The sequence below is a fragment of the Cotesia glomerata genome, linkage group LG7, assembly GCF_020080835.1.
Source record: "Cotesia glomerata isolate CgM1 linkage group LG7, MPM_Cglom_v2.3, whole genome shotgun sequence".
In the NCBI taxonomy this organism is placed as follows: Eukaryota; Metazoa; Arthropoda; class Insecta; order Hymenoptera; family Braconidae; genus Cotesia; species Cotesia glomerata.
The window spans coordinates 17,884,783-17,897,911 of record NC_058164.1 but is presented as its reverse complement, the minus strand read 5'-3'; the positions used below and the strand labels follow the sequence as shown (position 1 = coordinate 17,897,911).

Here is a 13,129-nt window from a genome sequence, read left to right as displayed (position 1 = left end):
AACTTTTGTCCACCGTGGTGAGTATATAGAGTTTTACAAATGTCTAATTACTATAAAGTGTATTTTTTATCAGTTTTTTTGCGGAAATAAAGTTTAAAGCTTCATAGACATACACAGTTATTTTAAAAACAATCTAAAAATCGTTAAGTCTTTCATCATGAATTTATTTGTATTCTCATCATTGTTAAGAACCAGAAATCTTTAAGGTATAGTTTCATTTTTTGTTACTAAAAAACACAAAATCTTTACTAGTTTCCACTAGGTACAATAGATTAAAGAATGGTATTGTAAAAAGAATGCACTTCATTTAAAGCAACAACGTTTAGGCTTAATAAAAATAGGTTATCTTTGTAACTTTGGTTCTTACTTTTTAGTAGATTTCATAAAAATTTAACTATTGTATTTGTCCTGAATCGGACAATTAGTTTAGAAATTACAGCATTTCAAAATTTCGACAATTCCATACTTTCCCTACTTTTCCTTCTAATAACTTTTGAACGTGTCGAGATATTTAAATTCTATAAAATGCATCTGAAAGTTGAGAAAATAAGCTTCAATTTACATGTTTGTATGTAATTCCGGACCAAAAAATATCTATTCTGAGTCCATTTCAATGAAACTTGCAGTCGTTTTGTTTCGCTTAACGGTTGAAATTAATTGAATTTAATATGAAATCTACTTCCATTTCGGCTGCCGAAATTTAGCTCAAAAGTCGGGTAAATCTATAAAATACACATATTTTCGAATATTTTATACAGTGAAAAATTTTGCGTCATTGCGTCGAAAAACTTCTTAGTGTTAAAAATTTTGGTGTTAAATATTCAACATTTTTATGTGTAAATATAACATTTATTCTGTTAAAACAACACAAAAAAGTGTTAAATATTTAACATAAAAATTTTTAACACAAAATTTTCTGTGTAGAATTGCGCTACATCTCTAACATATCAACCGGTCAAAATACAATTCGTAGTATCCGAGGGATTTTTTAAGAATAAGAAAGATACAGTCCCCTAGAAATCGATATAATTACAATTTTTGAAGTTATGTAGATTTATGGATACATCGTCCCCATAGCTCAGAAGTCATGTTAAAAGAAACATCTAAAAACTAATTGACCCTGCAGGCCTTCCCCGGAGCTTCTCGCTACATCTAAGTTCAAAACGCTCGAAAAGTTTCTTATTACAAAATTTGAGCTCTTCGAGCTCAAAATTATAATTTTAGATAATTTTCGATCTTTTTAAGCTGTTTTTTCAACAACTTTCTACTGGTTATGCAATATGTAGCATTGAGCTTAGTTTTTTGAGCAAAAACGGATTATTACTTACTTAAAAAATGATCTGAGCAGTAATCGATGTTATTATTTATGGTTAATACTTGACTTAATTATTGAAACGATTCTTAAAGCGTATCCCATAATAAAATTGAAATAAAATGTAAGTGGCATCAATTTATTCGTAACGTGATTGGTTGAATATATCATAAGCATGAAAATGTATGCAATTCTATAATATATTCAGGCGCGTGCATATTATTTTCTAGTGAAGAAAGACAAATAGCAATGATAACTGTTTCGTACAGCACTCAGTATTGTTTCAGAGAAATGTTCACAGACAGTAGAATGTGCTATGTGACACACAACTGGTTAGTGCCAGCGCATGACTTAGTAATGTGCAGGCCGCAGCCACACGGAGAAAAAAGTATTGCTATTACCACAATACAGTATAGTGATGATCCCGATCCCCGCATGACTATACTTTAGATGTGCAAATGCCCAATCTAGTGGATTGTGATTATCACGATGGTTTATAGATGATTAGTTGTCTTGAATTAAATATTAATTATATTTTATTGCAGATTATTATTTTTTTGGTATATTATTGTTATTAACATAAATACAAATTCCTTTTGTAGCTTGATTAGTTAAAAATTTTTGTGTAGATTATGACAGTCAAGAATTGGGTTAGGTTTAAAAATTCTAATTATTCATTTAAAAGAGGCAAATGTTTTTATCATAAGAAAAAAATATTTAATGGAATTTTTACTCCTTTATTACTGTACATATTTCATACAATAACATATTTTTGTATAAAACAGTATGGGATCAAATCATTTATGCTAAAAAAAACTTTTATGAAAACAAAAATTTTATTTATTTAATACAATATATAATGTACATTGTTTTTCCTTATCAACGCAGTAGAATTATATACAATAACCACGGACACAGCATTAACATAGTTAACATAGGAAGATTTATTTCTTTACTAGCCTTCAAAAATCGACACAAGTTTTTCAAGATTTCACTCGAGTAATTTATCAACAACCCAATCATCTATATCGATATTATTATTAATTCACTAATTTATGTAATTATCACTATTTCATCACCAAAATTGTAAACAAATCCACTCGTAAGTTTCAGACGTGGTTATGCGTGGTGGCGCTGAAGGCGTCGTAGATCGTAATAATCACGATCCGTTTCGCCGTAGTAAGGAAACGTTTCTTTCTGATCACAATACGTTTTTACATATTCACATACCACGGCAAGTGAATATAAGAATTCGAAGTATCGAGTATATCAGGTTATAACATTGTAAAAATGACAATACTGTTTTGAGCTAATCACAATACTACGTTCACGATCCACTGGATCGCTACAATAGCAATACTTTTTTTTCCGTGCAGTAGTTTTAACATAATTTGTACTGTCTCGAGCATTTTAACCTCATTTTTTTTTCAAAACACTACTGAGTACTGTTCTACACGGAAAATAATTTACTGTTGCTGCAACAGGAGGCAGCCATGTTTTAGCAACAGGAAAAAATCCTGTTGCAGCAACAGGATTACTACTGTTGTTGCGACTTGATAATAAAATATAGTTGGGTCATTCCATGCCAAATCGACCAATAGTTGGAATCGACCCCTTTAGATTTGGATAAATTTTGGTCAGAAGTTTTCTCTTATCATACAACGAACTTTTGTCAAAGGAAAAAAAATAAAAAATTTCTTTCACAAGATATGCAAATTCAAAATTTTGCGATTTTTCCAGTTTTTCAATTTTGTTTTTTGTAACATCTCAAATGCTATTATAGATACAGGAATGGTCTTTCATTTGTTTGGAAGGGGAAGGGGACACTTGGGGCTATTGAAAAAAAATATTTTGGCTCCACCGATCACTTTCAAAAACTAATCCGCTCTCAAGTTTAAAAAACCACGTCGATTGCCCCAGTCCCGTCAAAATCGGTTGATTCGTTCGAGAGTTATCGAAAACGAAAAATTTCGAAAAAAGTGTTTTTTTCACATAATTTCGACATTTCTTATCGGATCGTTTTTGATGAAACAAAATAATTATTAGAGCCCAAAAAACCACGTCGATCGCCACCAAGAACGTGAAAATCGGTTGATCGGTTCGTGAATTATCGTTGTCGAAAAAATTCGGAAAAAGTGAATTTTTCAAATTCCTCTAAGATTTTCGGTTCGATCAGTTTGTGTTCAAAAGTATAACGTAGAATTTGAAAAACTGCGTGGAATACTGCTAACCGCGTGAAAATCGATTCATTCATTCAGAAATTATTGCAGTTTTAAAATTCAAAAAATACTGTTATATTAAACTTCTATCAGGCTTTTGAGCTCGAAGAACTCAAAAGCTTAGAACAGCCAACTCTATGAGCTCGGAGAGCTCGAAATAGCAAGTAAATAATATTTTTGAGCTCGAAGAGCTCAAAAACGTAGTAAGTACAATTTTGAGCGCTTAAATATGAAATAGCGGGAAGTTGCAGGGATGGCCTTTAGGATTAACCGTTTTTCTAATTTTTTCCTTTGGAAAAAGTTCGTTATATGATAAAAGAAAACTTCTGACCAAAATTTATCCAAATCGAAAGAGTTCGATTCCTACTATTGGTCGATTTGCATGGAATGACCCAACTATATTTTACTATTAAGTCGCAATAACAGCAGTAATTCTGTTGTTGCAACATGACTGACTCCTGTTGCAGCAACAGTAAATTTTTTTCCGTGTAATAGAAATCAGTGCTGTTTTTTTTCTCTGTGTGGCTCAAAAGTTATTCGAAAAAAAATTTTCCGAAAAAAATTTTATTTTTAAGATTTTTCAAAATTTATCGGGCTGAATCGAGTTCTTCGATAATTTTATTTTTAAGATTTTTCAAAATTTATCGGGTTTTGAGTTCTTGACAGAACTAAGTTCAATAGGACCATTTAGAATGCCACAAACCGAGTTTTAATCTACCAAGCTGATTAAAAGTTATAAGAGGTTTACACACAGACACATACGGTTACAAGCCAATTGATCCGCGTACAATTTATCATGATTTTTGTGTGTGTTTATTCGACATTAGACCAACACATAAGCTTCTTACTGTATTGTGCCCTTTTATCATGGTTTTTGTGGATTAGTTATCGTGAATTAATCGTCGTAGATAATTTGTCGTCGGATCACCGATCTACACACACACACACACACACACACACACACACACACACACACACACACTTGGGGCAGAGGAGAAACTGCTACCAGGCACGTCTCCCCGTAGCGGATGGGAGAACGCTCGCTGTACCTGGTACAGAGGGTAGGAGCCAAATAAAATACGTTCCCGTGGACAAAACTCCCCTTTAATCAATTGGTCACACTAACTGACCTAACAAGACGATCGTTTCCTGCTGTGACCCACTGGGAGTGACCGGAACCTCGTGTCGTAGTTTCCGATGATGCAGGCCACGGCTGATGTGAGCTTGCTCTGCCGAGGTGTAAGTTGCAGCAGTGGATCAGGAGCCAGCCACTTCGGGCCTTGATCAGGAAGTACGCAGTGAGTGTTAGAGATCGGAATCTTCACCGCTCCGAGCGAGTCTAGTCCGTCCGTGTATTCCGGGACTGGCTATGTGTCGGCTAGGCCTCAGGGAACTGAGGTAGGAGTACTATCTCCGAGGGTACACCCGTTCCTAGTTATGACAACTCGCTCCACTCCGTACGATGCGCTGGTGAATTTAAAAATATTAGTAAAATTCAGGAAAACAACAATAGTGAAAACGGGCCTCATGCCCAACAAGCAGCGATTGAAGCAAGCGCTGAAATGAAGCAGTCGCAAGCGTTGGAACGCCTTGAAAAGCTGACCAGTGAGCTAAATGACTTCATCCAATCTAAGGTCAATATCCACAAGGAGATTAAGACCAAGACGACCAGCGTAGCCAATGCCCTCCAGAGATTCAAGAAACTTGATGAAGAATGGCGTTTAACAGTACGACGCACTTCTTGTACTACACCGGAGAGAAGCATTCAAGCAACTATCGTGAATGAAGAAGCAATGGACACTGGAGCCGAAGGTGACGGTGAATCAGTCGCGGAAGACAGAAGCAGAACTAGCAGCAAGTCAACTAAGAGAAAAGATCGATCTTCTCCCGACCCAACGATCAGCCAAGTTGTGAAGAAAAAGGACCTGAAACCAAGTCCTCCGAAAAACACGGTAGTGCAGAACGCCGGAAAAAAAGAGGTGACTGAATGACAGAAGGTCCAATCCAAGAAGGAGAAGAAGGAGCAAGCGAGAGAGCGGTTACCAAAACAACCGGTAAACAAATCTCGGCCGGAGCCTAAGCAGAAAAAACCGCGAAAATTCACCAAACCAGATGCCTTAATTATTCGACCCGTTGAGAAGGCAAAATATGCCGAGATACTGCGTCGGATTGAAAAAGATGTCCCACCAGATCAGACCCGTGACGTCGTTGACAAGGTTCAAAAGACGAATGATGGGAATATGCTCATTACGCTTTTCAGAAAGACCGCAGACAAAGGACAAGCTTTGCTGAAGACCATCAAGAGCATCCTTAAAGAAGAAGCGCAAGTCATCTGTAAAGGCCCAGAGGAACAGCTTGAAATCCGGGACATTGACGACGAAACAACTAAAGACGATGTCCGGAAGGCCTTACAAGAGGCAGCTGGAAATGACTACGAAATACCTGAAGATGTCATTAAAATTCGTCCGGCCTACAGAGGTACTCAAACTGCTTCGGTACGATTGCCAGCAGCAATAGTGCAGAAGATACTCGGAAAGACAGGCAAAATAAGGATTGGCTGGGTAAATTGCCATGTCAGAGCAGTTAAGACACCACTACGATGCTATAAGTGCTGGCACTTTGGGCACACTACTGCCCAATGTAAAAGCGAAATCGACCGATCTGGGCTTTGCATCAAATGTGGGAAAACAGGTCATCAAGCTGCTCAATGCCCAAATAACGTGAAATGTGCGTTATGTGCGGAAAAACCTGGCTCTCAGGACACTGCTCACCGGTCTGGTTCTGGCCGATGCCCAGTCTTCCAAGAAGCACTCCAGAAGCTGACAAATAAACGAACATGAGGATACTGCAGCTTAACATCAATCACTGCGAAGCTGCGCATGACCTGCTTATGCAGACAGTACGGGAATTAAAGCTTGACGTTGTGCTTTTATCGGAGCCATATAAACATTTAGCTGGACAACCTTGGGAGATGGATATCACCACGAAAGCTGTGATCTGGACTTGTGGTAAGCTCCCTTTCCAGAGTGTAGCTACCAATGGCAGCGCTGGCTTTGTAGCAGCATCAGTAGATCGCATCCGTTTTTACAGCTGCTACGCACCACCTAGCCTCTCAATTGCTGAGTTCACTGACTTCTTGGATCAACTGAACGAGGACGCAAAGCAGACAGCGGACAGTGGACTGGGGCAGTAAGCAGACTAATGCACGAGGAAGAGAGCTGCTAGAAGCTCTTTCTATACCAGATGTAGTCTTGCTCAACAGTGGTGACACGCCGACCTACACCAAAGGTGACGCAAGCTCGATTGTAGACGTCACTTTTGTCAGTACCAGCCTTGCTAAAGGTAACTCTAACTGGAAGGTACTGGACATCTACACTGCCACTGACTATCATGCGATACTCTGGGAAACGTCAAACGACCAGAACCTCAGGGGGCCTATCAAGCAATTTAACACCGTCGGTTGGAAGGTGAAATCTTTTGACCCAGAAGTATTGCTAACAGCCCTCGATAGTGATCTGATAGAGACTGGATGTGCAGAAGAACATACTAAGGCCCTGATGATGCGAGTAACACAAGCTTGTGATGCCAGTATGTCTCGCAAACGTGTTATGAATTCAAGACCTGCGGTACACTGGTGGAATGATCATATCAGCAACCTCCGTAAAGAGTGTCATCGAAAGAGAAGAATATCTCAGCGTGGCTATCAACGACCTAACTCTGCAGTGCTGATCGCAGAGTACAAAAAAAGCTCGTCTTGAACTTAATAAGGCCATAAAAGAGAGCAAAGGAAGATGCTGGAAAGAGCTTATATACGAGGTCGACAAAGACGTGTGGAGTCGGCCGTATAAGGTGGTCATGACGCACCTGAAGAAACAACAAATGCCGTCACCTACGTGTCCCCAACTCCTTCAGAAAATCGTCACTGCGCTGTTTCCACAGCAACACAGTCTCAATTATCAGTCAACGCAAGGTGAACTGGACGACATTCCACCTGTCACTGAAGAAGAATTGTTGGAGGCCTGTAATCGGGTAGGAAATAATAAAGCACCGGGATTGGACAAAATCCCTAATATAGCCTTGAAAACCATCATAAAGGCAGCACCAACATTATTTCTAGACGCTTACAACGCATGCCTCAAGGAGGGGACTTTTCCTCGTAAGTGGAAACAGCAACGGTTAGTACTTTTACCTAAAGGAAAGAAACCGCCAGAAGAACCGTCATCTTACCGACCACTCTGCATGCTAGATACGGCGGTAAGATATTTGAGCGTATCATCCATCAGCGAATAGATGCAGTAGTCGACCCACTCTTGGCAGACAACCAGTATGGATTCCGGAAAGGACGATCAACCCTGGACGCGATCAACCTGGTTGTTAATACGGCCAAAGAGGCAATCGCAGGAACTAGATGAAAGGGTGGAACGAAGAAGTACTGCCTGGTGGCTGCCTTGGACATCAAAAATGCTTTCAATTCCGCTAATTGGGACTGCATCATGCAAGCTCTCGACGAGAAGAACGTGCCAACATATCTTCGCAGACTAGTGATTAGCTATTTTACAGATAGAGTGCTGAAATACGATACAAAGAATGGTCCGAAAAAGTATGATATAACCGGTGGTGTGCCACAGGGCTTTGTTCTTGGTCCACTTCTGTGGAATATCATGTATGACGGGCTCCTGAGACTGAAGCTTCCAAGATGTGTCAAACTGGTAGCGTATGCGGATGATGTTGCCGCAGTGATCGTCACCAAACACCTCGACGAGATTCAACATCTGTTTGATATCACTTTTGAGAAGATCAACCAGTGGATGGATACAGTGAACCTACAACTGGCCAAGCAGAAGACTGAAGCAGTGCTTATTACCAGCCGAAAAGAAGTTGAAACAATTAAGCTAAAAGTCGGTGACCGAGAAATCACATCACAACCTCATATACGATATCTGGGAGTGATGCTTGATGCCCAACTCAACTTCAAGCAGCAAGTGGAACACGTCTGTACAAAAGCGTCAGTAGTGAGAGCTAGTCTCGCACGATTGATGCCGAACGTCGGAGGCCCAAAGCAGAGCAGGAGGCTACTATTGTCATCAGTAGTCACATCGGTGCTCACCTACGGAATATCCATTTGGGCTGACGCACTAGAGGTGCAAGATTCATGGAGAAAAGCTGGACCAATATATCGTATGAGTGCCCTACGAGTTGCAAGCGCCTTTCGCACAGTATCTGAGGAAGCAGTGTGTGTCATTTCCGGAACTCTGCCTCTTAGAGTTCTAGCTAAAGAAAGACGTAACCTCTACCATCGGAAGACGTTAACCACACTAAGTGCTGAAAAACTGAAAATAGAAGAGCGACAGAAAAGCATCGTACGATGGCAATTTCAGTGGGATGCCGCAGTGAAGGGCAGGTGGACGTACCGTTTCATACCATGGATTGACGTTTGGCTGAATCGTAATCACGGTGAGGTCAACTACTATCTAACGCAGATGCTATCAGGACATGGCTGCTTTCGAGAATACTTACACCGTTTCAAGCACGATAATTCTCCGGAGTGTCCGTCCTGTCCAGGAGTTAATGAAGATGTGGAGCATGTTTTCTTTGTTCGCCCACGATTTTATTCACAGCGTGATCAACTTGAAAATATCTTACACCAGAGTATCCAACCAGAGACACTAGTAGAAACAATGTTGAAGTCAAAAGCCGCATGGAACGCCGTAAGCACGTTTGCAACAGAGGCCCTTACAGACCTGCGTTCCATCGAAAGAAGAAGAGCAAATGACAGAAACTAGAAAGAAGGAAAAATAACACCTTAATCATCAGAAGGAATAGCAGTAGCTAGATCCTCCCCTCACGAAGTAATGCCTGACGGCGGTTTCCATGAGGGGTTAGAGGAAAGAAGAAAAGGGGTTTAGGGTTTAGTGGGTAGGGGCGCTACCGTCGAGTTTTAGTATGACGCTGCGTTGAGTCGTCACATATCCAGGCCAAACAGCTATGCCTGGAATCCGTAAAGGGATTCCCCCCCCTAAAAAAAAAAAAAAAAAAAAAAAAAAAACACACACACACACACACACACACACACACACACTAAAGGAGGAATATCCTCATAGGAATGATTATTCCTATGAGTTCTGATTAGAACAGCTTCTAAAAACCTCAAACCATGGAATTCTGATGAGAACTCGATTTTCGAAAACCGGAACGTAACCAAATCACTTCTCGATTTTTCGAAAAGTATTCATTCTCTCAGCAGGGAGTTTATTAGTATATTACGCACCGAGAGATCCCGCATGGAGAAATATATATGTCAAAAATATATGTCGCATATATAATATATATGCCGTATATATTTACGCAAAAAAAAATATGTCAACATATATTTTTCACATAGATGCTGACATATATACAGTGATACATGCTTACATATATGTAGACATATATGAAAGCATACACTGAAAAAAAAATTTCTAAGTTTGAGAGTTTTTTTTACTCAAATCAAGAAAGTTAAATTCTTTAAAATCATTTTCTTGATTCAAGTTAAATTATTTTCTGTGTATCTCTAGACTTATATATTGCATTTATATGCGTACATATATGTCCGCATATATGTTCACATATGTCTACGCATATATGTAAACATATATGCGGACATATATTTAGCGCAAAAAAAAATATATGTGAAAATATATATTTGCATATATTTTTCGCATATATATTTTTCCATGCGGGGAGGAAAGTAGAAAATTCCAACTCGCGTGTAAAATTGTCTCCCGAGCCAAAGGCAATCGGCTTCTGTCCGGCAACAGTCGCATTCCTCTGAAATTGACTAGTTTCGGGTGGCTCAACAGGTATTCAAACTCGGAGTTTCAATGCAGATTATATAAAAAAATATTTTTAATTAAATTTAATTTTTAAGATTTTTGAGATTCAATCGAATTTCTAAAAAATTAGGTTCAGCCAGACGCTTTCGATTACAGCAAAGCGCATTTTAAGCAGTTCATTCATTCATTGAACACATGAATTTCTTAATAACAATTGGCTTCTTTTTTTTATTTTTTTTAACTTTCCGCTACGAAAATTAATGATTTTCAGGAAATCGGGAAGTTCTTGGTTTTATCCCGGTTTTTGAAAATCGAGTTCTTATCAGATCTCCACGTTTTGAGATACTAAGAAGTAGAATTCTGCACTGATAAAAAAATTGACTTGACTCAAAAACCAAACTCTTGAACCAAGAATACCATTTTGAAGAAAATGATTTTTTTGAGTCAAGAGAATAAATTCTTGTGCTAAGAAATTATTCTTGATCTAAGAAAATTTTCTTGTTTTAAGAATTTATTCTCTTGACTCAAGAAAATAATTTTCTTCAAAATGGTATTCTTGGTTCAAGATTTTGGCTTTTGAGTCAAGATAATTCTTTTATCAGTGTGACTATTTCTACGAGGATGTCACTATGTCTTACTTGACAGCGTTTATAAGGGCTTTATCAAATTTTGATTTTCAATGCTATTTAAACCGATTCGGACCAGTAGATTTTAAGAACTCTCAAAAATAAAATTTCCAAAAAAATGTTTTTTTAATATAACTTCAAAATTTTACGTTGAATCGTTTAGTAGGTAATAATTAATCTTTTTGTGCTTGAAAAACTGAGGCGGATGCTGCAAGTTCTATCAAAAACGATTGATTCGTTCGAAAGATATCGCAACTAAAAATTCTCAAAACAGTATGTCCTCAACAACCACTAGAATTTCGAGCTTGAAAATGAATAAAAGCTCGAAACGCTTAAAACTTCGGAATAGACAATTTTTCGAGTGTTGTGTATATGGCGGAAAGTTCCAGAGATGGCCTGCAGGGTCAAACGTTTTCCATATTTATTTTTTCATGTTCTCTTACTTTAATAACGATAAATTTGTCGATATTTTTATAGTTCAAGACACCTACTAGTTACGCAATATATGTCATCAACATGGAATCATTTTTTGATCAAGAACGATTTAATTCTCACATATTGCCTACTATTCATAAATCAATCGATATTTTATCTATGAAACTTAAAACTGTTGCTCAAAGATTAAAGAAGGGAAAGAGAAAACGAAAAAATAATTTAAATAAAGAATCAGATAATTATGATGATTTAGATGAATTAAAGAAAGTCACTTATAAAATACCGAATATCGAACATGATACTCATACTCAAGGCGAGACTTCAATGAATTTAGGTAAAGAAATTCTCTTTGATGAAACAGATAAAAAAGGCAATATCAACAACCGAACTGAGTCAGACTTAAGTGAATCACATGTATTTCATGGAGAAGATAATTTGGAGGAGGAAAATACTGATGATTCTTCACTTCTTATGGCTAATTCAATTAGCTATAAGCAGCTTATTATTGGAACTCTTCGACTTATTAGTTATGTTTATCGATCACCAAATGTAGCTTATGAAAATTCCGATTTCATTATGAAAAATGGAAATATTGATTATTTATTGCTGAAAAAAATATCTGTACCTTTGATCAATCAATTGTTTAATTCATACCATGAATTTGGTAATAAATTTTTTTTCATAAACCGTAGAAAGAAAGTTTCTAAAGACATGCGTACAGTTATGAGTCATTCTACTGTTGCAATGAATTTTTTATTTAAACTGATTTTCGAAATTTCTCCATGTGCATTGGTGTCTGTTCTATTTATGTATATACAAAATGATGATTATACAAAGTCATGTTGTTCAATTCTGCGAGATTACTTAATTCCTTACATCACTAAATTCAGTCGCTTGCGACATGAGCAACTCGTTTACGAAATGCGATTGCGACAAATGATCACTGACAAAGATTATATGCAACTTTTCGAAATTTTAAAAGTTGATATTGAACGAGTAATTTATAGAAAATATCCTCTCCCATTCAATCTCAATAATAATTTAAAGGCATTACATATACTTAAATATCATATGTATAAGAGAAATACGAAAAGTATTCACTATTATGAATCTGAAGAAGCTGTTCAACTTATGTCAAAAAAAGGAGAAAAATCTTCGTTAATAGTGTTTGTACGAGGTATGTGTGTGTTCATATTTGATGTTCTAGAATGCAATGGAGAAAATGTAGAAGATAAAAGTTGGGCTGAACGCTTGATGCTATACCAACCCTTTCTTAAAGAACGATGTGAAAATATAATAACTGTTACTGAAATCCATGAATCGGAACTTGATTCTCTCATAAAGCGACCAACATTCATTTACGTAAAAACATGTGGATTGGGACTTGGCACTTTTTTCTGCACTTTTCATAAATATGAACGAAAAGGGCGAAGAACATCGACGATTACTGAGCTACCGCGCTATAATCCATCTATTACGCATCAAAACCCATCAGCAAAACCGACAACTCATTTAAAAAAAAACAAATTTGCAATTATTGATCAGTTATAAAAACTGAGACAATGATCAATACTTCGAGTTATAAACGAAAAAAAATTAAATTAACTTAATTTTTTTTTCATATAACCTGCATTGAAAATACAAGTTTCAATGCCTGTTGAGCCAACCGAAACTAGACAATTTTAGACCAATGCGACTGTGCCGGGCAGAAATCAATTATTTCTT

General features: G+C 37.3%; 2 protein-coding genes across 2 annotated transcripts in view; both read left to right on the top strand.

Moving 5' to 3' along the window:
• The window catches only part of LOC123268762 (GTP-binding protein RAD), a 332,020-nt gene that overhangs the window by 29,492 nt on the left and 289,399 nt on the right, over window positions 1-13,129 (top strand). The gene's annotated exons all lie outside the window — the stretch shown is intronic.
• LOC123268756 lies at window positions 85-12,991 on the top strand. The gene is made up of 2 exons (XM_044734108.1): window positions 85-207; window positions 11,441-12,991. The coding sequence occupies exon 2, from the start codon at window positions 11,486-11,488 to the stop codon at window positions 12,953-12,955; it is 1,470 nt and encodes a 489-aa protein (XP_044590043.1). The 5' UTR covers window positions 85-207; window positions 11,441-11,485; the 3' UTR covers window positions 12,956-12,991.

Coding starts and splice junctions, on each gene's coding strand:
- LOC123268756 (XM_044734108.1), top strand. CDS start 11,486: ATGGAATCATTTTTTGATCAAGAACGATTTAATTCTCACATATTGCCT.